This window comes from Bombus pyrosoma, linkage group LG5 (genome assembly GCF_014825855.1).
Source record: "Bombus pyrosoma isolate SC7728 linkage group LG5, ASM1482585v1, whole genome shotgun sequence".
NCBI lineage: Eukaryota > Metazoa > Arthropoda > Insecta > Hymenoptera > Apidae > Bombus > Bombus pyrosoma.
Window position 1 is genome coordinate 396,551 of NC_057774.1, and position 26,151 is coordinate 422,701.

General features: G+C 39.3%; 1 protein-coding gene across 13 annotated transcripts; it reads left to right on the forward strand.

Moving 5' to 3' along the window:
* The first annotated feature begins 110 nt into the window (after nucleotides 1-110).
* LOC122567375 lies at nucleotides 111-24,884 on the forward strand. 13 transcript variants are annotated; one of them, XM_043725789.1, is made up of 10 exons: nucleotides 111-286; nucleotides 4,083-4,932; nucleotides 7,895-8,142; nucleotides 19,659-19,697; nucleotides 19,984-20,206; nucleotides 20,762-20,927; nucleotides 21,410-21,688; nucleotides 21,970-22,112; nucleotides 22,594-22,866; nucleotides 23,431-24,884. In XM_043725789.1, exons 3-10 carry the CDS (start codon nucleotides 8,115-8,117, stop codon nucleotides 23,573-23,575), a joined length of 1,296 nt encoding a protein of 431 aa, XP_043581724.1. In that variant the 5' UTR covers nucleotides 111-286; nucleotides 4,083-4,932; nucleotides 7,895-8,114; the 3' UTR covers nucleotides 23,576-24,884. The 13 variants fall into 13 exon arrangements, with proteins under 13 accessions (XP_043581724.1, XP_043581723.1, XP_043581725.1 ...); XM_043725788.1 differs by having other exon boundaries at nucleotides 7,902-8,142; XM_043725790.1 differs by having other exon boundaries at nucleotides 4,295-4,932; nucleotides 7,902-8,142.
* The last annotated feature ends 1,267 nt before the right edge of the window (nucleotides 24,885-26,151 follow it).

The following is a 26,151-nucleotide window of genomic DNA, read 5'->3' on the forward strand; positions in this document are numbered from 1 at the left end:
AACCCTAGTGGGGGTGAGTTACCCTTAGTGGGGGATCGAATCTAGAGGGGGAAGCCAGCCGTCAGGGCAACGCATGCCTTCTGATTCTGATATTTCAGTAGGCCGCGCGAGCTTATGCCGTGAATATGTTGTTGTAAAGTGGTTGTTCGTCTCTCTCTCTTTCCCTTTTGTATCATCCGGTCTGTTTTCTTTTTTCTTATAATATTCCTGTGCGTGATATTTTGTCCATGATTGTGCGATATATTTGTTCCGAATATATATTGTCGATACGAATGTGTGTTCCAAGGTACGTATGAACATGTAAAATTGAAAATGTATATATGTATACTGTATGTATGTATATCGTGTATATTATCATAAATGGAAGATGATTGTTTAACGCTGTAGGATATGAAATTCATGTACGTTTGAACATTTGACGAAAGGTTATGAATCGTAATTGACAAGAGAGAAATGTGGTAAATTCCTACTCGCTGTAATTAATGTCGTAGTGTGTGTTCGCTTGTCTGATTAATTTGATACTGTAACAACAAATAACGACTTATTTAATGGAATGTAAATATCCAATAAGAACTAAAGTGATTACTATTCTTGTATAAAATCTTTAATGTTTAAATTGAACAACCCGAAGAAATTTATGAAGCATATATTACGAATTGATAAAGGTAATTTATTGTGGTGTTAACATTGTGCAAGGATTAGAACAAAGATTAGAATGTGTTGGATAGATAAAAATTGACCGTAGAGAATAATGCAAACGATAAATCGATTCATCGTTCAGTTTCCACTATTTTGTTAAGGGTATCGAGATTTATTGATTTCATTTATCGTTTAAATCATTTCTTCGTACACTTTCTACACGCTTTAATGAAAATAAATAGGTGTATATATGGATATGTCCGCGTACGATATATGCATACATAAAGGCAGACACGTATATAGAACTTATGCGAAACGTACGTACGCGTATATAATATATGGATACGGACAGGGTGTTTTTAGAAGCATTTAACCGCCAAAGTTGAGATTATAGCGAAGGTTGTAGATTGGTTGATTGCAATCTGACATACGGTGGTGATTTTTTTGAGTTATTGATTATTGAATAGCTGTGTAACAAACTAAACGTTTCTGGAATATTGCACGCCACCGTTGTTTCTCTGTTATCCTGTTTTTTTGTCTCGCCTACATTTTTTACCTCCTTTTACCTACAATATACATTTCATGAAGCTTTCTATGCTGCAGTTATTTAAAAGGGAAAGAGAAAGTCCGTGTCTCCATTTTCTCCTTTTCTTTTCTTGTTCTTTTTGTCCTTTTAACCTAAGACAATTTTTTCATGACATTTTCACTGCGCGAAATGTCAAAAGATAAGGTTATATCGGAGATTCGAGACGCGAGTTTGATTAACATAACGTGGGTTTTCACGAAAGTATTTAAACTCTTACCAGAGAAAACTTTTATCAGTATATCATGTGTATTATATAAAGCTTTTTGAAATTTCGTTAGCACTGTACTGTAATGAGACACGATTATCGTGATTATTATTATTAATTGCGTATATAATTTGAAGACAATCCGAAAATGTACATAAAAGTTATAAGACATTTATCGTAAGCATACACTTAATGGAAAAATTAGTATACAATATACAGCCTGACTAGTAGGCTTAAACATATACAGTTGGCGTTAAAGATGATCTCGTTAAATATTGTGACTTACTAACATAATGAATAATCAACTGTTGAAATATTTTGACGATTTTTGCCAAGTGTATGCTTCCAATAAATATCTTATAATTTTTCTATTATTTTCAGACTCGTTTCAAAGTTTGTCAATATAATCACGATAGCCGTATCCCATTACGGTGTTTATGAGATTTAAAGATATTTTGTATATGTGTATATACATAAAAATTTCCTAAGAAATGTTGGAACGCGAGTTCAATTTCGTGAGTCACCGTGTTCTGTTATTTCTTTGAACGTAAAATCGCGTGTTTGATATTTGAGTGTCAGGTAAAACGGCGCGATATATTATTATTCAAATTATCTTATATATTTATTTACATATTACGGAAATGCTTAGTCGTTCATTTCGCGCGGAATCATGCACGAGACGTAATAAGGATTGTACACGGTATGCACATAAAGGGAATAAAATTTATGACATGTGTACACATACACACACACACGCGCGCGCGCGCGCGCACGCGTATACAACACGCTGGGAAGACACAGATAGTAGTTGGTCTAATGGTATTTTAAAATTTCCTTTCTGCTGGAAATCGTTTCTTAATGTTGGCGCTTGATGACACTTTAAATCATCGACAGTATTGTGCTTTGGGGAATTTTAGATTTCGATGTCTTATATGATAGGAAATAAACTAGGTTCGAATGAAAAAAATATATGATTTGGACATTGCATTTTTTGAAATATTAAATTTTTTCATTTTGTGTATACTATAAAGTATAGTAAATTTTAATGGAAGAGAATGGAACATGTTGAATGAAATATAGCAGATTCTAGTAGAAAAAGTATTTACACGCTACACACATTGAACATTGTATTTAAAAAAATTTGATGTCTTAATATTCTACGTGCTGTAAAGCGTGCTACGTTTTAGTGAAAGACAGGTGTGGGATAGCTTGAATAAAGTACAGAAGTTCTAGTGAAAAATGTAAATGGTTTAAACGTTGCATTTTCTGAAATTCTGAATTTTAATATTCTATGTGTTGTAAAGTACAATAAACTCAAATGAAAGAGGCAGGATATTTTGAATGATGCGTGTTGTGAAACTTTACGTTTTAGCGAAGTATATTATATTTTAACGAAAGACAAGATGTCTTTTCAATTTTATCGTTGGAATTTATCGAAGCATCTATTTTCAATTGTGCTCACTTGCAAGCCAAGTATGTATAATTTATTTTCGCCAAGACAATAGATGTACTGGGCAAATGTATTCTCACGTACAATACTTTTGTTACATCGAAGTTCGGTAACGATAAAAAGCGATAAAAATAATTTAAATACATAAGCTACATAAGTTTCTGCATTTTCGAACGCTTTTGTTACAAAGAAGCGATATATTAAATATCTATGAAACATGTATCGTTATTACAATTTGTAGTATTAAGTGCCTATTGTAACTATTAAAGGCGTTATAATATATAAATATCGATCGATATACTTATTTGCAAAAAAGGGCTGTCCCAAAGGAGGTAGATAAAAGAATTTACGCCTCGTTTTATTTCGAAGAAACGAGGAGAACGTTACAACGAGTCTGCGGGGATGAAAGAAGAATTTGGTTGGTATCTTGAATAGTTTCCGACGAAATGGCTTGTAACACTTTACGCGACCTAGTTTATTTTCATATCGGTGAAATATTTGATGCATTATAAATTCTATAATTCTATTTCTAATAATCGTCGTAATCATCAGTAGGTACGTTTCTAATTATTCTAATAATTAGCCGATTAGTTACTTTGTTAGTGATTTCGTCATGAATGAGATTACAAGAAATTAGCAACTCTGAAAATGTTTATTTGTTAATAATATAAACGATAAAATCTAACGTTTGACGATTAAGCGCGTTTTCTCGTTTTTCTTCTTATTTTTTTTTCCAATTCTTAATCAACGATACTGACGTTGATCGTGTTGGATCGAAAAAGGTAGGGAAGGGAAACTGAACCGTCGAAATTACCAAACCAATGATTCGTTACGAATATTCTAATTGATATTATTAACGAGTTATTACCCGTCTAATGAACGTGATATACATGTAAATATACATTTACATACGTATGTATATTTGTATCGAAAGCATTTTTACGTTAATAAAAAAGATGCATGCGTGTCAGAATGATCGGAAATTATAAAATTTGAGAAAGTTTCTTCTTTTAATCGATTTAGTAAAATTTACGCGTTATATATTTGTTATTATAACGTACAATCGTAATTTTTTCTCAAAAAGCTGAAAATAGAGGAATTTTCGGAAAATCGGAATATATTTCGAAGAAAGATATATACAATATTTCTTAGATTCAAGTCATTTTCGTAGTATCATTGATACGTATTTATTGGTATTGCAGGATTAAGAGGGATAACGATAAAAGAAAAAAGAGAGAAAAAAAAAGAAAATAAAAAAGAAAGAAAGAAAGAAAAGAAAAAGATAAGGGACATGGTAGTTCGGCTAATGAGTATTTCGTCGACGTAATGGTAAATTCGCTGGTGCGTCCTCCTTACAGAGAAATTACTGCTTCGAATGATTTTCATTTAATTTCTTATACGTACTTCGTACTAGTAATTTTTTTAGCTTTAGAAGATTGTCGATATAGCGAATATCGTAAGGTAGAAATGATTAAAAACATCAGGAATTGTTTCATCCTCTTAAACATCGGTCACACTGCGCGGACATGTTTCTCGATAGAAATTGAACATTTGTATAAACAATTTAAATACAATTTGCTTCGATTTGATGGGTGCAACTACATTTGCCGTTTAGAATTTGTACGTTGCTCGTCGTGTTTACGAACAATTGTTCGGAAATTTCCGCCGTGTATCATCGTGTCGAGTAACGTTTGATACGGTTGAAATAGAAATTTAGGAGAAGCGCGAGTGAACGACGATGAAGAATAAGGACGCGGATCGTACGGAAATTGAGTGTAAAATCGAGAGAAAGAGATGCTGCGAAAGGAACTGACTGTGTGGTAAAAGCGAACTCTGAATCGGTCTGGTGATCCGTACAGTGACGATTGAAATGTGATAAGAAGGAGAAGCAACGGCATAGTTGGGGAAAAGAGTAATATGCACATGCAAGCGTGGCGAAATGTTGGTCGAAGGAGGTTCCTAGAGAGGAAAAGTTGCGAACAAGGAAGAGATACCTTGCGGAGATGGTCGCCTCCTCAGTGACGAAGACAAGAGCCAGTCGTGAAACTTGAGGTGAGTTTTTAAAAACGATCCGATAGCCTTCAACTTGACGATAGCAAGTAGACGCGTAAACAAAATTTGCGTGTTAACACGTTGACTGGCCATGGTGGTGGTGGGTGATCCACGCTAAATCTTAGAATGATTGAAATAAAGCGAATCTCTTGGAGCAAGAAATTGTCGACAAGGTGAATGACTTGGACAACATGGTCGAAGAAAAGGCGCCCAAACATGATACTTTGTTGAAAAATTAAAAGTTATGGCGTGATATATCTCGTTGCGGCTGTCGGAAGGAAATACAATATATAAAATTCAATGGTGGCAGTCAACGCGTTAAGTGACGAAGAAATCTTTTTAATCTCGAAATGGAAGAATCGCAGAATCCCCGGATCTTGGAAATTTGTATTAGCGAATTTTTCGCTTTTCATAATGCGATCTTGGAATTTCAAGATTTTTCACTTTCGAGATCGAAGAGTCTCGATTAGAGTTATTCGCGATTAGATGCTCCGCCTCGTGTAATCTCGAGATAGAAGATAAATCTTGTCCTTTGAATTATTTTCGCGACAACCTGAAGAAGTGAATCTCGAACGAATGAGAGAATCGTCGGTGTTTTCCGAACTGCTTCGGACACCGCGACCGAAGAACGGATTTAGAGATTTAAAGGAGGACCAAAACGGGCAGAGATTTAAAAGTTGAGCGACAGCGCAGCATCGTGATATTCGGACCGAGACCGAGACCGAGACCCAGACCGAGACCGAGACCGAGAACCAGACCGAAATACGTGTTTCAGTGGATAGACGTTATCAACGTTCGAGGGTGGAGAGCCTCGGTTCACCGAGGACGTGTTTCTCTTTGAAAGAAATTAGCAGCGATACGTTTCAGGGCTCTTGGCCTCCTCTCGAGTGCACTAGAGCGGAAGTAGAGAGTGCGGAATACGAGGTATTCGGTTCTCGGCGTCCTACCGCTGTCCTTATTAACGATACACTGGCGCGAACTACGCCTTTGTCACGGTCAAACGTTCTAAATTACGCGGAGTAACGAAAGTTAAAGACCGCGATATTTTATCTCGCGAAAGAATTTTCGCACGAAGCACGGTGATGTTCCGCGAATCGATCGACATGTAGCAAACGTTGATCGAACGGCTTTGTTCGATTTTAATATCTTTCGATAGGCTTTGGCATTCGTATATTTTCCTTTTTGCTTGGTTTGTATTGTTATATATAGTTATATGGAAAATTGTATGAATTTCGCGGTAGTCTATGGAGCTTTAAAGTGTAGGAAATGGAATGGAACGGGAGGCGGCGTTAAAATCAGCGTGAATCGAACGATCGGATAACGTCCGATCGTTGAAAAATTAAATAAAATTTCACGTTTAAATTTGATAGAAAAGGCGAACCATTTAAATAGAGGATACAAACGTAGCGCAGCAATGAATTGTAGGTATGCGAGGTATCGTCATATTAAAGTGCAATCGAGCTTGATTCGATCTTACAGAAATGTTATTTCCTCGTACAAATGAAGTCAATGGCTGTTGATATATTTACGTTACAGTAACTTGAGCTACGCGTACGGTCTAGCAAAATTGCTAGGAAATAATATACGATAGAAGATGTTTTGCCCTTGCAATTACCTTTAATTGTTGATTTTAATATCGACGTGGATAGGAAATTTTGATTGCATTCGATCGTTTGATCGCGATAATGTAGACGTTTCGTTGAAATTTTGTATCGTTTATCGCAAAGGAGAAATACACAACGAATGTTAACGTATCGAAATAACGAGTGATACGGTAAGCGTTAAAGGTGTACAGGAAGGAAGTGCATGCATGCCGCCTGGGAGTGCTCCATAAATATCGGAACCTGTCGATTGGTTATTATCAATTATCCACTCCAGCTCTTCGTCAAACAACTACGGGAACGAATCCCCCTTATCTTTACACCTTTTATCCGCAAACTGTTTGAGTTCTGTTTTGTAAAAAAGTCTTATCAGTTGTCAGTTAGTTACAGCGGGCAGCGTTATAAATGGCATGTGCAGCAAACCGAAGAAATGAAATTTACAGAAATTTCAAATTGCACCGGTACACAGCGACCTACGAGGATTTCCAGTCGGATAGACTGGTCGCTTTATATGTAAAATATCGAAATATTTTCGCCGTAGACCGTAACTTCGGACGAAATTGTTCGACGAAACGTCGCTTTTCAGACTATAAAGTAAAAGATCCGTTTGATTAGAAACTTTTACCACGCCAACGACAGGTTAAAAGCTTTCTTCCTTGAGCAGATACGCTCTATCTATATTTCGTTTATCGTTTCAACGAATCGTACCTATGCCACAAAGCATTCGACAAAATCTCCAATTTCTCGAGTACGAACATTGCCCGAGGTATAAACTGATTCGCTCATAGGGAAAATGTGGTCAAAGGTGGTCCACTTTATAATTAATTCGCTTGGTTATCTTACTCGACTTACTTCTACTTACGTGTTAGGCAATCGAGTTCAGCTCGCGGTATGTATTTATTGTATTTCACGTATTTATTTCACGACCGTGCCGAGTTTAACAAACGCGAACGAACCAAGCTGTCTTGGAACGATTTCGTCGTTTAAAGTGAATTACTCGATTTCGCTGAGCTCCGTCTCTTCTCCGTCGATCGTTCGATCCCTCCAAACGTTTGAAATCTTTTCCGTCGAAGCAGGAACCATCGAACCACTGGGAATAACTTTCTCTCCAACTAGCACGCGATTGGCTTCAAGCTTTTGAAATTTGAAAGAGTTTTCTAACGGCAAGGAATTTCGAAATTCCCGTGCAATTCGCCAACTTGTACAAATCTATAAATAACGAGCTTTTTTTCGAATCTCTTACGAACACCGTTCGTCAGCGGATTTTGTCCGCTGGGATTATCTTTCACGATCGATCGCATTATTTCGACCGTTGTTTTAAATGGATGTGTTGAAAACGTTTATTTACGCGTTTGTTCGAGAGGGTAGGTGTTATCGGGCGTGGTAAGGATGAACTCGCGGCCGTGGGTAAGACGGAGATGACCACTAGATCCGTGCCTCGTCCTGAAGACGAAGACGAGGAGGACGAGGAAGAAGAGGAAGAAGAAGAAGAAGAGGAGGAAGAGGAGAAGGAAGTGGACAAGGAGGCTCGTTCGAGTCTACGATATCACTGCCACTGATATCCTCTCTCTCGTCGCATCGATGCCGACCCCTGCGTCCATCGATAGAGGTAAATTTTCCTATCAATCGTCGTTTCAACTTTTTGGACAATTTCTCCCGAGGGAAGAAGAATTTTCGAATAAGCGAAACAAATCTTACAATTCGAAAACAAACGATGATCCGTCATCGTATGTTTATCAAGCGCTTGCTTCGTTTGCGTTTGCGCGGTGTTTAAATTTGCCACGATCTTTTTCCAACGTTTCGTGTCGAACGTTCTCGTTTTTCGTTCAGAAACGTTCGAGAATGGTCGTACCGAACGTTAAGAGCAAATTAGATTCGACAACGTTCCACGAGTAAGATTTATTTCGACGAGTCGACGTTTTATTCTATATTTTCCACTTGCTTTTGCGCGTACCTCTATATTCTCTGACAGCGTGACGCAATTTCTCGTTACACAGCTACCTTCTACCACGTTCCTAGAACAAAATTTTTCACCACGTGTTTGCTCGAATCTGCGTTATCGCGATTACCAAAGTACGAAAGGACGAAACGAAGGAAAGAATTTTTCTTCTCCTTTATTTATTTTGCGTTATTAAGTAGCGCGTATGTACAATAAGTTAGGCTCGCGTTACTAGCGACTCAGGTTATAGAAGAAATAGGCTCACTCTCACCAGTGAATTATTCTCGTAAATGGTGGGTGAGTAATAGGCGTATCGTTGATAAAAGAAAAGCCAGGATAACGTCTGTCTCCGATGTTAACGTTTAAAACTTTCTATCGAGTGCCGAAATTGTACGTTACGAGGTATACGAAACGCGGGAAATGCTATAAAGGCCACGGACATTGCAAGCGACGACGTGGAAGATGACTGTTTGCGATTCGAACGTAACGCTTCGTGTACGATAGATAGAGGGATTCTTTTCGCGGGATAAAATCGGCCAAGCGAATCTTGACCTAATCGAATTGTTTACGCTCGAGGCCTTGACGCTCGCCAGACTACCGACGAAATTTCGGAAATGAGCTGTGGAATATACGCTCTCGTGACGAAACTTGTTTTCTCGAAACCTGGCTCGTTTTTCTGCGTCGCTTTCATCGCCGCAATTTTTCACGGGGAAATTTTGCCGATTTTTTACCGTGCTTACCGATCGAGACAACAAGGATGCTATCCCTGTAAGAAACGAACGAAAACCGACCATAAACGACGAGGGATGTTTCGTCTAGTTCGGGCAACTTAAATTTCTTGAAATTCCGTCAGAAATGATCGTTGTCGTATTATTTGTTACGGAGTAACGACGTTCCAAGATACAAATGGAGATCGGATAACTAAGAAAAAGTACAGATACGTCGTTTAATTCCTTTTTCTTTCTTCTTTTTTTTCCTTTTTCAATATTCGTTAGAGTACATAGAAAAAAAATGGTTATTACGACCGAGTAACCAACGATTGAAATAATTAATAAAGTAGAAATTACCGTGAAAACGTGAAATGAAATTTTGTCGAAGGCAGGTCACTGTCCGTATAATCACGTTAATCTTGTATAATTTGATCGTTGGTTTAATGAAATATCGAATTCGAGGATAGGTCTCTGGCATTCGCGTTTGAACGAAAAACGCGATTAAAATAATAGTTGGACGAATCGAGCAGCGTTCGGCTGATCGAACTTGTACGGTTACATCGAGGTGAATCCGAGCCGAAGGCCGCAGTCTAAATTCGTCTCGTTGAATTTCAACTCCTATTCCTCTGATGGATTCTACGCGTGACCTTGGATCATTGACGTTACAAATGGTTGCCTATCTAAGGTATATTTTTCTTCTACGAGCTTTCCACGTAGCAACTTTTGCCGTTGCGCAGTGAACATTTCCATATCCGTCAAATCGACCGATCGCTTTGATCGATTTCGCTTCCGATATGATGATTTATTGGGACCAAGTTGCATGAAATTTCGTGATAGTTTCTGACGGGTTTCGAAAATAACAACGAAACGCGAAAGAATTAAACGGGGGCTCGTTGGGTGTTCGCAAAGGAAAGAAATCGTATTTTCTGGACAATTTATTTCGAGTGTTTACCTCCACGAAAACAAAATTCTCTAAGTACTCGAGATGTTTCGGCAGAAACTGTGAGAAAACAACCGCACGATACATCCCGTGTTTTTCTTTTTATCCTTTTCTCCTGTTCTCTTTCTTCGGGTCCGGTTTAATCGGGCTCTTTACTATCCTCGAGCAGTCGTTTAAGATTCGCCGGGCCAACTTTCCACTCAAAATAATTCGTTTTCTTTCTCTTTCTCGTACAAATGGTTTAGCTATAACACAACGCTGCAGTCTTAACGCGAACCTTGAGCTACTTTGAAGCGGCACCGGGCTCGATTCGCTGGCTATCTCTCCTCGAGTAAGAAAAAATTCTAGGGACTCCCGAAACTCTTCCGCGAAAGGGCTGTAGTATCGGGCTTCGCCTTTGTCTCACAGCACGCTGAACCTTATTTTTCTTCCTCTTCCCAATTCGATCTTGCTCAATGCTGTGATTGCTGGAACGGCAATCGTGCGATTCGATTCGAAGCCCCCGCCGATTATGCTGTTCCATTGGTATAGCTATTGTATGTTTCCATCGACCGATGCGGTTAATTAAACAGCCTTTACGGGATTGAATTCACTGAATTAAAAATACGGTGCACTTTGATCCAATCTTCGAAACGTTGTTCTCGAAAGATAGAAAGGAGCATCGTGATATCAAATTTCTGTCTAGACGCAAAATACGAGTTTGCTTAAAAATGTCCGTAGCTTAATCACGGAACGAATAGTGAGAAATTGAAATTTTTAAATGATATTAATTAGAGGCGTTGGCCGAATCGATGGATCAAGAATTCGGTTCAACGACGAACAAGACTGATCGCAGCTGATTATTTTGACGAGCCCGGCGCACAATGGCTCTCGTAGCAAGCGAATGGACATGTTTTTTAATAGGTCAAGCGTGAACTACTAATTACACCGGATTCTACCCTCTACGAGGCCCCTGCCTCTTTGCTAGATACATCGATATCAAACGTATCATAGAATCATTTCCTCCTATACCGCTGGCAACATAATTATCGACGAACGAGAAAGACACTGTGACGTTTTTTAAAGCGTTTTCGCTTTTTCGAATTTTCGAAAGTCGATTGCCACGTGACTTTGTTAAATTTCATACTTTTCGGAGAAGAGAACCTCTGTCTCTGGATCCGGTAAAGTTCAATCCAATTGGCACAATTTGTCTTTCGAGTATCGTATTGCATTCGTTGTGGATTTTTTCGTTAATAACGAAAACGTATAACTAATACCTCTACGATTGTCCGATTGTATCGATTATTCGAGGTACAACTCGAGGAGATTATCTTTTCGTCAAAATCATCCTTCAAATCGATTACCGTCATCTTTCACGAAATAATTTTGTATTTGATGATTCGTGTACGTGACGTTACGAAAGACCAAGTAACAGCTTGCACAACAAGTGGAAAGCGAAAAATCGGTGTTTTTACCGGTTGAAGCACGCGATCGATTTTTATAATCTTCGTTTAGGTGTGTGCGGTCCTCGGTCCGTTGATTAGTAATTTCTCTATCCTTATGGAAGCATCACGCGTATTAGAGCTAATCCAAAATTAACGCTCGAGCTACGTCTAAATAGCCGATATATGCGCTTTCAACGAAAGATCGATATACACTGCCGCTCCTAAGTATTTATACGGGCACCTTGATCGATTTACAGTAAGATAATCGTTACGGTATACATACCTACCTACGAATACCCATCGGACGAAACGTATGAAAGCTAAACGTCACGTCTAATGCCAGTTATTTTCTTCTCCAATCAACGTATATGTGAAAAAAAATATTAATTGTTTGCTTGAAACCTTATGGACGATACGTTAAAACCAAGTGTTCGATTGGTCGAAGCGTAAATCTATTTCAACTAACTAATCACATCGATAATTAATATAACCAATTATATAAATAATTAACGTTATCGTATCTGTAGCTCGAGATTCGAAAGAGCCGAGGATACAACATTCGACCGTTATAATTGCCAAGCATTTTGTCGCGTATTAGCTTTAGAAAATATACGTTATCGCGTGGCAAGGATGAAATATCCTCGGTCCGTTGGTACGTAATTTTGAAACGATATTACGTTGTTACTGTGAAAACGGTAAGCGAACGTCGATAAGTGGGCGTGCGTTGAGAAGGAGCAAGACAGAAGGAAAAGGATTAAGAAGAAACGAAGGAGTGATCGTTCGATCGTATCTGAAATAGTTGGGTGGGTGAAATACAAGAAGCGCAACGAGGCAGATGGTTAATTTTGATAAGGCGGTGAGCTTATTATCGAGTGGGTGGAGAACGGAAGGCGGCCGATGTAAGCACGTATCATAGCTTTTGTGGCTGGCAGAATGGATTCCATAATGAGATGCCGTGTAAACTGGGACATCTAATTATACTCGAGTGCACACCACTCCAGAAACGTTCGGTCGTCCCTGGAGCTCGAGCCTGGCTCCTGTCGAAACGATAACGAATATTCAAGGATCACCCGACAACCAAGCTTCACGATACTCGACGATCGTGATTTACCGACTTCCGTGGCTTTAGTTCCGACGGTCTGGCTACTATTCCTTTCCAATCGATTCGCATGGTCGCGCGATCGTATTGGTAAATCGAAAGTCTATGGCGCCTCATTTTGACTTAGGTAGTGCTTTTTTCCACTTTCCTTTTATAGAACATCGAGAAACAGAAACGTTACGATTCAGCATCTCTGCTCGATTTCGGCAACTTAAACGTCCAAGGACGATCGCGTTTCACGATATGAGAAAGTAGGTGAACTCGCGGTGCTCGATACAAAGACCTCGTTACTCTCCACGATATACGTATGGATGAGAATTGTCCAGTGTCGATGGTAGCGAGATGGAAATACCGGTATTACGGGTCAGTCTGAATACGAGCATCGTGTTACGTTAGCACGAGTAACAACATTTTTGTATATTTTATCAGCGAGAACGAAATCGTGTCTGTAGAGGTAGATTTTGTTGGGTCAGGTTAGCTGGAAAATTGGATTCTAGCGACCAAGTTTGCAAAAACGAGAAAAACAGATTGCACCGCGTTATCGTTTCGCGTATAGTTGTTGCGAAAGTTCGGCATTGAGCCTTTCGAATCGGTGGCTGGCAAAAGCTACCGATCCAACCAGTCATCAGTTTCTCTCGATCGTGGAGGATTGGAAACGTTGCTGAAATATCGTTATCGGTTATCGGGCGTTTGAAACGTAAAAAGAAAGGACCAGGTTGGAAGAGTAGCAATGAAAGCGACAGAGAGCGTAAATGATACCGAGAAGGATGCGGTCACCGGAAGTACGATCAGTCCCGAGTATGAGCTTTTCAAGCACCATTAGTGTCTCTCTCTCTCTCTCTCTCTCTCTCTCTCTCTCAACCATAATGGCTCCTATTTTCTTCCGTCTCTCATTCGCTCGTTGCTCTTCACCATTTTATATTAATCCACGATCGCTCGGTTCCAAAGATTTCTTCTTTTTCAAACGGAACAGATATTCGTAGTCGAAATTAATCTCTTTTTACCCCTAAAAGAAATGAGAAGAAACGTACAAAAGGGATATCAGATATTCGGCTACCGATATACGATTGATACCGGTAAAGATCGATATCTTTATATTCCTACGTGATTACACGAAACGCGTAAAAGCGCCGTTAGACATTCAGCGAATCGATCTATCAAGAAAATATAGAAATCCTGCTATCGATCATCTATACGTCATCGCCTGTCGAAGCGTAAACAAATTACCGCTAATGGATTAGAAACTTCAAAAGGAGTCAACGGTAGTCTTGCACGTAAGTTTCTAAAGCAAGGCGCGAATAATTGTCAACATTCTGCGACCTCCAACTGATAAGTTGTCGTACTAACCAGCAGCAGCAACAACGAGCAGCGGTCCATTAAGTAATTAGATTACGTATTTTCGCTGTAATTGTTTCGTGGGAAATATGTACGAAAGCGAAACAAGACGATTTTCATAGTCAGCGGAGCGACGAGTCAACGTAAATAAAGATAGGTGGCGAAAGAGTGTGGCGGAATTTCTTCGCGGTTTTAACCGAAAATCGCAACGCCGCTTCTTTCTATTTGCCGCGAGGTGCACGGGGAGAACATCGTACTATCGAAACAGCGATGAGAAAAGGCAGAAGCAACAGTGAGCCGGCCGTGAGCTTTGACCCGGTGACCCGTAGTGCGTGGGCTGGAAAGAGGGCATGGAGCAACGGGAGGGGTTCTTTCTCCTCTTGCAGCCTGCAATCGATACCTGGCTCCCCTGCCAGCTCAACTACCCCGACGAGTTCTCCTCCGTCTACCCTCTCTACCCCAAGTTGAAATGCCTTCGACCGCCTACCTGCCCCATATCGATTCCCCTCCGACACGACCCCTTTTGTCCATCGCGCAGAAAAGGACGATTTCTTTCTCAATTGCTTTACGAATTGCTCGGTCTTTGCTACCGGTTAAGGGACGCGACGGTATCGTTACGTATATTGGTGTATAGAAACGTAGCGCAGTCATACCGATCCTTATCCAAAACGATGCTAACGATCGACGTTACAGGGCTCAGGGCCGTACGTACGTACGTATACCGAATCGATGCGAAGGGTAAAAGATCGATATAACGAAGAATAAATGCTTTTTGCCATTCACTGCCAATTCTCTCGGTCGTAGTAGAAAAGGAACGATATTTTTATAGATTCGGGTACAGGTTGATCGTGTTCGCATCGTTTACCTTTTTAGCGTTCGTCGCAATATCGCCCAGTCTCGATCTCCAGATATCATTCGCTTGTCGACATCTACGTCGATATCTACACAAAGATGTTATCTATGTAGAAGCTTATACCTTTCGAATCTATTCAATTTCGTTTTTTCTTCTTTTGTTTTTTTTATATCAACGAGAGTTTCGTAAACGTTCAATTAAATCAATATGTGAATTACGTGCGCGTAAAACATTACGTTCGAGCTAGCCGTAACAAATAATTTTAGAATTATACCGACGTCGCAACGATACAACAAAATCTATGCCGAGGTACAGTTTGCTCGTACGCTCTTGAACGGGATCTAAACCCCTTCTGTTTCTCGTAAGTCGGTCGAATATTTTGTTTCGACGGTCGAAACACAAGTACGTATACTGTTAATTTTATAATTAAGACCGTAACTATATCCGTTCGTCCCATCGACCATAATTCGATCACGAGTATATCTACTACGTCTGGAATGGTTGTGTACCGCTGATGCGGCTCAATTTCATAAATTGAGTTTGCCAGAGTTGTTGGACGTTTACGTGTTACGTCGGTTATCAATTTAGTCGTTTCCGCTGGATAGATGCGAATTTCATTCGTATATACGTCTGCGGTATATACATACGCGGATGCGTCGATGGTTGTTCCGAAGAAGCTACCTACCCGCCTCTACTACCACGTACTACGTTCGCAGAGAAATATAATATGGAATACGTAGGTTCGACTTACGGAAGGGACGCTGTCTTGGTCTCGGCGATGAGATTCATCGATCGAAAGGACAATTTATCCATCTCGGACGCTTGCTTATTTGTCAGAAAATAAAGTGCTGTCCGACCGGACACTCGATTCCGATGATCGCAGCCCGTTTCGATTACGCTCGTTCGTTCGTTTCCACCGATCAGCAGCAGGATACTACGCAGACTTGGTAATATTTTACTCTGCGAGGTGCAATAATTGTTCGCTCCGGAGTATCGATAGGGTAAGAATCTGGGATAAAAATTTATCCGACTCGAACGAAAGACATAGAGTAATGACAAATATTCGAAGTAAAGAGATGCTTTTTTACAGAAACGCAAAGTATCGATCTTTCTGAATGAAGTTTGATGATTTTTCTTTTACGCTATTTTTCAACTATAGAGCAGGTTGTTCGGTCGTTGGACATACAATATCATAGCGATTAAGATAAGAGTATTTATACCCCGTCAAATCCAGCTAGTTCGATAACTACGATTTGTGCTACTTTCCGCCAAACGGTAAAATACTGTGCTTGAAAAAGCGACGTGCAGTTGAAATGTGCACGGAAATAACACGTGCTCGTATACGTGTTGCTTGTTTTGCGTATCGATAAATGTTACATTTCGCGTCGATTGAATTCGTCTTGATGTACTAACACGATAACGCGAAAAATAGCGAAAGTCCGTTCGATAAACTCGATATTATCCCGAATTACTTTTAAATTCTCCAAAATAAGCCTTTTAACTTTTTATTGCTCGATTCTCCTCTAATCGTCCTTTCTACCTTTCTTTTTTTCTCCCTCTCCTTCTCTTTTGTCCGGAATGTTGTCAAAATTATCGGATAATCGAAAGCACAGAACTTTTAATTTATTCCAATTGGACGAAATGTTTCGCGAATTTCCCGTTAGTTTATGTTTAAATCGTGTAATGTCGGAGAGAAAATAAATGACGTAGCAGCGTAAGTTAAAGGCTGGTAATGCAAGTCCATCGTCTGTAATGCAGGCACTCTCGTTAAATCGTTGAGCCAACGAACGTGTAAGTATTTGCGCTTTACACGCAGTCGTATAATTTTACAGGCCCTTTGCGTTGCGTAACGACAAAAGTTCGGGTGAAAATAATAGACATCGATTTCGTGATGAAAGATACCGTGTTGTACGTTTAACGAGACGAGTTCGAGTTGGAATTTCTCTTCAAAGGAAAGGAAGAACACGATGAAAAGGGACTGAACAAATTCTTCGTCGCTACCGAAGTTGCAGTCTAGTTTCCCTCTTTAGCTGCTTGCGATTCATTTTTCACGACAAAAAACAAGTTTCCGATGGAAGGCAGTGATTTAAAGATTTCGTTTCAACGGGTGTTTTCATTAATTTTTTAGTAAAACTTTCTGTAAAGAGACGAAAGTAATACCGAAATTACCTTGAAGTAATAACGTTAAACGACTTATTAATTTCAAAATGAAGCATAGCTTGATTAATTTTCTACCTTTTCTTTGAAGCACGAGAATTGAATAGCGAATTGCTATTACAAACGAGATATAATAGCCGGTCAGAGATCGCACACGATATCCTACAAAATACGGTAGTTTGAATCGTCGATAATTTGGACGATCGACGCTTAGCAGAGACTCGATTCTTTCTTCTATTATAGTAAAATTCGTACGACGATCGTTTCGAAGAGACTTGGTTGTTATCGATGCTAACGGTAAATAGCTTTAAAGCTGTCGGAGGATTTCGTAAGGTAGGATCCTCGAGGGTTACCGCACACCAGCCACAGGTTGTCGTCCCTGTTCGCTTAAATCGACCTATTAACCCGGTTATTCGATGCTTCCTAAGCGAAATCTCGGAATTTCGGCCGAGTTCACCGCTAATTCCGTTTCGTTGAACGTCCAAAGAACGCGTCTACTCGTTTCGTTTCTTTTCTCTGTTTTGGCCGGCCGTATTTTTCCTATCCGCAAACTGTGAACTTCGTCGGATTCTTTTCTCTTTCGTTATCAAACGGTTCGATTTCCTCCGTGCTTCTTTCCCTCTCTTGCAAGTAATTATTCGGTCCCGTAACGACCGATCGGAGAACGTGGGTTGGCGTACAATTTTTTATCAAAACAAACATTCTCGTATCGGACGATTGTAATAATAGCTAAAAGAACGCGATGAATTATGGATGGGAATAAATAACAAATTGTTCTTGAACGATTCCACGTTATCGAGTTATTTCTGGATTAAATCTTTACCAGATGTTTCATCTTTGTTTTCGCACGTTTATATAGCCTAGCCTGTGCGTGTTTTGTACACCGATGTCTGCGTGTTTGTAGAGTCGTTTTGGAAATCGGCCTCTCGCGAATAGGTCTCTGCGTGGAACGACGAAACGTTATCAGTGACAGGACTTATCGAGACGTCGTAAGACAGGCTCCATCGATTCTCTCAGCTTGAAATCAATATCCAGAACCTTGGCGCGTGGTTCGAGTAGAATGCTGGTATGGCTGAAGCGAGCCGGACCACTCGCCGCTTTTACAGCGATATTCTACTGCGAAATTTTCTATTCGTATTTCCAACACGCGCTTTCCATACGCATCCTATTCAAATAATAAGGCAATAGAAGAATTCGTATTTTATAGGATATATATTATATCCGCTGGAATTTTGTTTTTCGTTGCGTTTAGAAACGATGTAAGAAACCGCGAACGTCGTCATTTTTAAACGTAAGGGAATCGATTATAAAGTAATTAACGCGATTTCATGGCTGAAAGCTTTCGTAGGATACAAAGCCTGCTAAAAAAGATGTCGCGTTTTCCGTTTTCTATCGTTTCGCCAGCCTTTCTCGCTTTATCCTTGTTGCCAAAACGTTTTCCGTTCTTTGTTCTCTGTTCTCGAGGTAGCGGCTCTCGATCGAGTGCCACTCTATAGGACACCCCTTGAAAGTTCCGCGTTATCGATTATCACTGTAATTCGATAGCCGCGACTTTTTCCAACCAGTACCACGTGGTCACGATGCTTTTGCTTCGATTCGACAACCAGCCACGTCTAGTAGATAGAAAATTTATTTTCTATCGTTGTTACAAGGAATGCCGTCGAACTCGATGGTTTGTCACCGTTTTAACGATTGATTCTCTCCTCGTACTTTCTTATTATACAAATCGTTTGCCCGATAACTCGTTTCGCCCGTGAAAAATGTCTTCTGCGAATAAACTGTCTACATATCGTAGATATTTGATTAATAACGATAAGGAAAAGAAAAAAGACGGAAATGCGTTTTTGTTGAATTTATCGTTTCGATGTCGCTTTATGCCTAAAAAAAGTACTTCAAATACAAAGTAGCTGAAAGTAGAAGAAACCCGTTAGATCCAGTCAAAAGCATAGATCGCTGATAATTTGATAGCGAAAAATAGCTTTTCCAAATATCGGTCGATGATCAAAGTTGATCGCGTCCTATCCAGAGTGGCACGCTTTCTACGCGATTTGCAGTTTTCTACCGGACGTGTGCAACTTGATTCGAACAATATACGCAGATATTTTTAAAAATATTCTCTAGAACGATGTCACTTTTGTTGGGCAAGAACGTAGCAAGAAACGTTCTGAAACTTACAGTCGATTCGCTCTTTTTACCGGGATTTATTTTCAAGCGAGCATGTCCATACATCTCGTATAACTATGTTCGCGCAACTATTCGTACACGGAGAACTGTGTCAAAGGGTCGCAGTACTTTTCCTTTTCACCGCACAAATCCGACTTTATGGCAAAATGCGTCTTAGTTTTATGTATTTTCGTGACAAACGACGTAATCATCGGAAGGATTCTATTCGTAACATAGATAATTTCGCTATGCTTGTATAATTTTTCTCTCCGCTCATACGTTTACAACTACGTCTTTTACGATTTAATCATTTTCGTTTAAAAATAAATCTTTTGCCAAATTATTCCCTATGCAATAGATTCGATAAGAATTTGATAATTCGTAATTAAGCGTTCTTAAGACAGAAAGAAGGTACATTTTTTAATAAGACGACGACGTTCTAGAAATTCAGTCTTCGAGCACCAAAAATCTATGTAAATTAAAAAAACCGAATTAATTGTTTCAGGTCAATTTGCAAAAGCTTTCTACGCCGCGATAAAAGAAGGTATTAATTCCACACGGTGTACATTTGTTTGGTTAAATAGAAAAGTAACATAGAGGAAAAAGTCGGCTAATATCTGTTCTGAGGAAAATTCTTGGAGAACGTTCAACTTTAAATTGTCGGATTCCTGTCAGGCGTATCGTTGGTCGACCACGCTCTTAAATTCGTAGGCTATTCTACGTATAAATGCGTAAATCGAACGTATGAAATCGAAGAATCACGTCACGGAGGCCTAGAACGAGCAAAGAAAATATTTAATAAGAATCGAGAGTTGTACATGTGTGTGCAGATATGGGGAGTGTCGTAGGCAGCAACGTGAACGTGAGCAACGCGACGACGAGGAGGATGGACTCGACGACGTTCCTGCCAGAAGCGACGTCGACCCTCAGCGAGCGGGAGCAACTGAAAATCGAATTTTACAAAACTTACGATGTTATGACCGGGGTTAGAATCGCAGCGACTCTCGGTGGTTTTTTCGGTCTTATGATCCTTCTGCTTGTTTATAAAAGCAGGTGAGTTCTTTTTCTCTCCGATGTTACCCATCTTCCCTTTTTTACCGCGTTATTATATACCAAGACTAATTTTAGAGTTCGAACTCACTCGGGGCAAGTTCGAGTTTCGGCACGGAATATTGTATAAATTTGTGAAAATTGTCGTCCGCGTGTTTCGACAAAGTCTCCTTTTATCAGCTTTTACAGATGTTTAAATATCTACAAAGCTCGATTGGAGTTGCGCTTTCCAATATATATATATACATAATAGGTCGCAACATTTTCCAAAACGTTTAGCCCGACTTTCAGGCAAGTCAGTTCGCGACGCTTTCGAAGCGTTTTAACGCGTTTTAACGCGTTTTAACGTCGAATTTTTTGATCGAACGTTTCTAAAAATATTTCTAGCAATTTCGAAGAAAAGAAACGCCGTGTTCCGATGGGGATCAAACGTTCGGGGTCGAATATGATTTTTGTTTCTCGAGGTAGACGATGAAAGTACGCGAGCAAAGTTGTTTTTATATAGACAAAAAGGGTGTAAATGAGAGAAGAAGGGTAAAAGGAGGGTATGTGGGATAGGTGTAAATCGAGCAAGCAGTTGGAGGATCCAAGACTGACCGCAGCTGCAGCCGCAGCGGTAGCCGAAGCAGAAGCCGAAGAAAGAGCCCTCGCAGCCGCTCTCGAAGCCATTTCCAGATTACCACCTAGACCGGATCACGGCCCTAGAAGATCTCTTTGTGTCGAGGTCGGTCTACTCGTTCGTCGAATTAAACCGATCTTTATCGATATTTGTAATCGTAACGATTGTAATCCGGCGATTATAAGCTCGTCGTAATTTCGTATAATCTGAGATTACGCTGAATTATAGGTGTAATTATACTTTTTAATTATATCGAATCGATATTTTTTGCATTCCACGATAAGTCAGAAGATAGATCGTTTTTTATGCCACCGAGTCTATTATACTTTGCTTCTGGTCTCGAGAATATATTTAGATATAATCTAAAAAGATCGAGAAAACAAGCACTTTTGTTATGAGACTCTCGAGTTGTCGTTTACATATGACGCCCGATTACATATACATATGTCCGATTTTTAAGATACAAAATTTCTCAAGTTACGGGATAATTGGCGATTTATTCACCAGATAAAAGATTTCGAATATATTGTAGAATTGCCTGAAAGAAATAACGATGATAATACGATGACGACGTATTACGGTTAAAGGTGTCGCAATCTCATTTGCCAAAAATCGGCCCGCGTTTTGCATCGGTTGGCGGTGGCTACGAGGCTCTGTTGACACCACCAACGAAGCAGCCGAATTTGCCGCTTCCCGAAGAACAAAGAAGATGCAGTTCGGTGACGTGTAGCAGCACCGGAAGTAGTTACCTCGAGAGAAGGGGGTCTGCGATGCCGGTACCATGTTTGCCGCTTCACCCTACGCTTTCCACGAAATACGCTGCCCACGATGAACCCTGGGATCTCTATTATCCCATCGATATTCAGGTAATTGCTAGTTCCAGTAACAAACGTTCATTCAAATCTTAACGTTTCATCCGCTGACGCAAGATTCCGACTTTGATTCGCAGCGTGAAATTATTATGCCGTGCGAAAATTCGAATTCATCTTAAGCATTATCTTTTACGCTGTCTTCTTGAATTATAATGTAGAGTACATGGATATACGATAATAAAATCTCGATACGATAACACGTTACTATAATTTGAAACGAACGAGCAAGTACGTCGTTGTTCGTTGTCGTAAGTTGTTTGATAATTTATTTGTAGGTAATTCAACCAACCCCGGAGCTTTCCCCGTGTACAAGCGAAGCAGGTCTTTACGCGAACGAGGCGATGATCACAGCGACTAGCGGGAAAAGAGCACCATTGGCTTCCATGGGCAGTGTCGATCCTCCGGAACCAGACTCAAGGTTGTTAACGTAGAAACTTGTATAAATAATTTAAAAATATCGTTGTAACGCGTCGGATAAACGAATAATATTTTGCCACGCTTTTTCCGGCTTTTTGTTTACGAAAATATTTTTACACGCGTGATTCGTTGTACGTAACACACAAGGTATTCTCGCATTTTGTTCGCTGTACAGTGGCTATAAAAGGTATCGGAACAGCCTTATTTTCCAACAAAACGTTTTTCTATCATCTTCTACTTTACTTACCACTACTCTCGTGGTATCGAATTTTTCTAGTCGTACGAGAATGCTATTAAATGACAATAAACGAAAATTGATTACACGATATAAATATAACGGCACTTGGATTCGTTTAATCGGTATGTAACTTTGTAGTCGTCGTATACGCGTGCTTCCCTTTTCTTCCTTGACAATTTCATCCTCTTCATTCCCTTTGTAATCGATCTGAATCTTAATGCTTGTTCCATTTGTACGTTCGTAGTTTGAATAATTCGAGGTCGCTTGGTTCCGACTCGGTCTTCCTAAGAAACGACGAGCAAGAAGAGTGTCTCGACACGGAGGATGAAGTATCTGGGTTCTCGACCGACTCCGAAGCACCCGGGCCAAGTTGTCGACGGTTTCTTCGGGTACCTTCGAAAAAGAAGAAAACGGTCGAGAAATGGGATGGTTGCTCTGGATGTGTCCCTAGACGGCGGCCTGAAGGCAAACCTTGTCAAGCTTGTCGTAGTATTAGCGCAGCTGTTGAAACTTCTAGGTATACCTAGTCGAATGATTGTTCCTTCGTTGCTTCTAAATGTCGGTGACTCTCCATCTTTACCACTACGCTCTTAACTAAACCAAACTAAAATTAACAAATTTTGATACTATATACCAAGACGAATATGTCTTCCATATAACGGTATACGGTGTTCAAACCGGACGGTTACGGTTACGGTTACGGTTACGGTTACGGTTACGGTTTAATTGGGTCAGGTCTACCTATTTGATCGCATGGTTACGCGGAATCGAGGAAATTCCGTGCGCGTTAATTAAAATTGAAAATCAATTTTTCCACGATAAAACGACAAACTGCTTAAGAACAGCCCCTTGACGTTATTATTCTTCAAAACTTTTATCGTTCTTTCATCCTTTCTATCGCGTATATCGTTATTTTTAAATACAAGATATACCTTTTATATCGTCGCCTTTCACAAATCTGAAATTATTTATCCATTTTCTATTGCTTTTTTCTAATCTGACTTCTGACTTTCGTGTTTACTTCAAACTTATTTACATGGAATGATTTTGGGAAAAGCTGTCGTTACGAATATATCAACAGGTCTCAGGCCGTCTCTACGAGCACCAGCAGCCAAAGTAGTCCCGGTTCTCCACCGTGTTCTCCAGCCATCGAGCTGAGGCATAGACCACCGCCGGCGCCGTTACCAACCAGTCCACCGGCCTGGTCGCAAGAAACGCTCTTTTAGTTCTCTAAAGATTCGCCAGAACGTTTTCACAAACGGTCAGTAATCGCACAAAGGTATCCCTTCCGTGGGAAATAGAGGATGAAGAAAATGAAGAACGGACAGTGACTTCCGATCGAGTGACTTAGTTCAAGTTGGAATTCTTCATTGGAATCGATTGTATGGAACTAGAAAAGAGTTATTTAAACAGATAGAGAAAAAGGTGTATTGTTATACGACGAAATATCTAGGAAGAATAATAAGGCTCGAAGGGAATGGACGTATAGAAGTAGGAAAAGGAAGAACACGAACAGACGATGTTTGGAAAAAGAATGGAAAATTTGGGAAAACATTAGGCTGTAAGAAACAGGAAGAACGTAATACGAAGAAGAGTACGAGAATTATAAACGTTACAGGCAAAGAAGAATACGGACGAGTCTAAGAAAATGTAATTAGGTGTAGAAAATAATAGGAAAAAATATAAATATCAAAACTGGCGGGCCAGCCAGCTGCGCTCGTAAACGGCCCGAACGGTAGAGGACGCGTCGCGAGTTTCGAATCCTTGCCTGGGTATATTTGCAAAGGATGGGAAAACCAAAATATAAATATCAAAACTTTATCGAAGCGAATAAGTAGAAGAAGGGGATGCGCGACAAATTAAATCCAGTTTTTGTTTAAGACAAAAACGAGCAAAGATCCAGGTTTTATGGAGGAAAGAGAAAAAGCGGAGAACAGAGTTAACGAATATCGATCAAGATATGAAATAAATATAAAGGAGAATACCAAGAGGCGCTTGTATAGTAACGTTTAAGCTTAACATACGAATAAAGAAACAGAAGCAAATACTAACAGACTAATTAATTAATCGTTAAACGAACTGTTGTAAAAAGAGGAAAATGCGTAGCGTACTATAGATATATATTGTAAATAACAAACAGAAAAAAGAAAACGAAGGAAATAACTCGAATTCGTTCTTTTCGTATTCAAGGAAAAGAAAAAAAGAGAAAAGAAAAAGAAGGAGAGCGAACAATCATGTCATGTTTGTATCGCGTTAGAGAGAAAAAAATCAAAACTTTTAAAAAGACGTTGATTTAGTTGTGCGTGGAAAAAAACGTGAAAAGTACTTCTCGTCGATCATTTTTTGTTTTATTTTTTAATACTTGTCTATATATATGTACGTATGATATGCGCAATTAAAAATAAAAGTATAAGAGTTAGATTAATCGAAAGGTTGAAGGGGAAATGACGATATATCTTTTCCTTTAAATCATATAATTACATTACTCTCATTATGGTTTTGCGTTCTACGAAAATAAAATTGTTCCGAAGCAAATAATCATCTAACTCGAATTAATTTATATGGTTTTGTTATTTTGTGCTAATCAAAAACGAAAAATCGTGCCGCCAAACGAGCCCCGTTTGTTTCGATTGAAATTAAAAGTGTCCGGGCACTTTCAAAACTTCTTTCCAACTTTCGTTCGTTTTTAATGCTTTCTTTTCTCATATTTAATCGTGCTTAATCGATTAATTAACGACGCTTTGATGACTGCCAATTCAGAAGCAGAAATCCTTCGTGTATGTATGTGAGTCTGTGACTTATGACGAGTATGAGCGCGTATGAATGCATGGAATGCATGCAATCATGTATAGAAAACTAGAAAAACCAGAGCCAAGTATTAACAATGTTGTACATTTTTCCATCGATCGGGACGCGTTTATAATCTTTTATCTTTGCCTTTAGATACAAATACGACATTTTATGTTTCACTTTCTTCTTTTTTTTTTTTCTTTTCAAGAATTGTTATTTTATCGTTGTTCGTCAAGCTGCTTGATTTTGTCGTGTCAAGATATGATCTGTTCGTATTATTCGATTGTTTGTTTATTTATTAATTATTTGTTGGCGTTACTTTATTGTTTTATACTATATTATGTATTAGCAGTTTGATGTTGTTCTTATTCGTAAGTTTTATCATTGATTTTAGACGATAAAGAAATGATATAAACGCGAACCCAACTACATGTTTAGTAATTACGTTACAACGCGAAACTTGTGTTGGTGCCTTTCCGCCGGGTCTTCTTCCATTATCATTTAGATAGTACTGTCACGCAAAGGATAATCTCGATGAATCAAAAGGGGTAACGTAATTAATAATTAACGATTTGATTCCATAAATAGTTATAGTGATGACAATCGTAATCGTAATTGTGATTATCCTTGTCAGTCTGATTATAACGAGGAAAGAATGTTCTAATTAAGGTAAGAAGAAGAAAAAATGAATTAACGTCTACCCAAGAAGAGGAGAAAAAAGAAGAAAAGAAAAAAAAAACAGAAAACAATTATAACGATAGCGTTTCACGATTACGTGACGAAAGAATAAATAAGAAATAAAAGCAATAGAGAAATTGTAAACTAGAAGAGAAAACGAGGGAAGGAAAGGTGTCGAATGCTAACGAGACTAAGAAGAGACGATAACGCAAGGAAAGAGGAAAGAGGGTGATTATGATTATGATGAAAATCATGATCACGAGAGGGCAAAAAAAAGGTCTATCGTCTTTCGTAACATTTTAAACAAAGATCCTTCCTGATGTGTACGAACAAT

Excerpts from the sequence above, each read along its gene's own strand:
- LOC122567375 (XM_043725789.1), top strand. The coding sequence starts at position 8,115 with ATGCCGACCCCTGCGTCCATCGATAGAG. Across the intron at positions 20,928-21,409 it reads GAAGATCTCTTTGTGTCGAG|GTGTCGCAATCTCATTTGCC; the intron begins GTCGGTCTACTC and ends TTACGGTTAAAG. Across the intron at positions 22,113-22,593 it reads CCTCCGGAACCAGACTCAAG|TTTGAATAATTCGAGGTCGC; the intron begins GTTGTTAACGTA and ends GTACGTTCGTAG.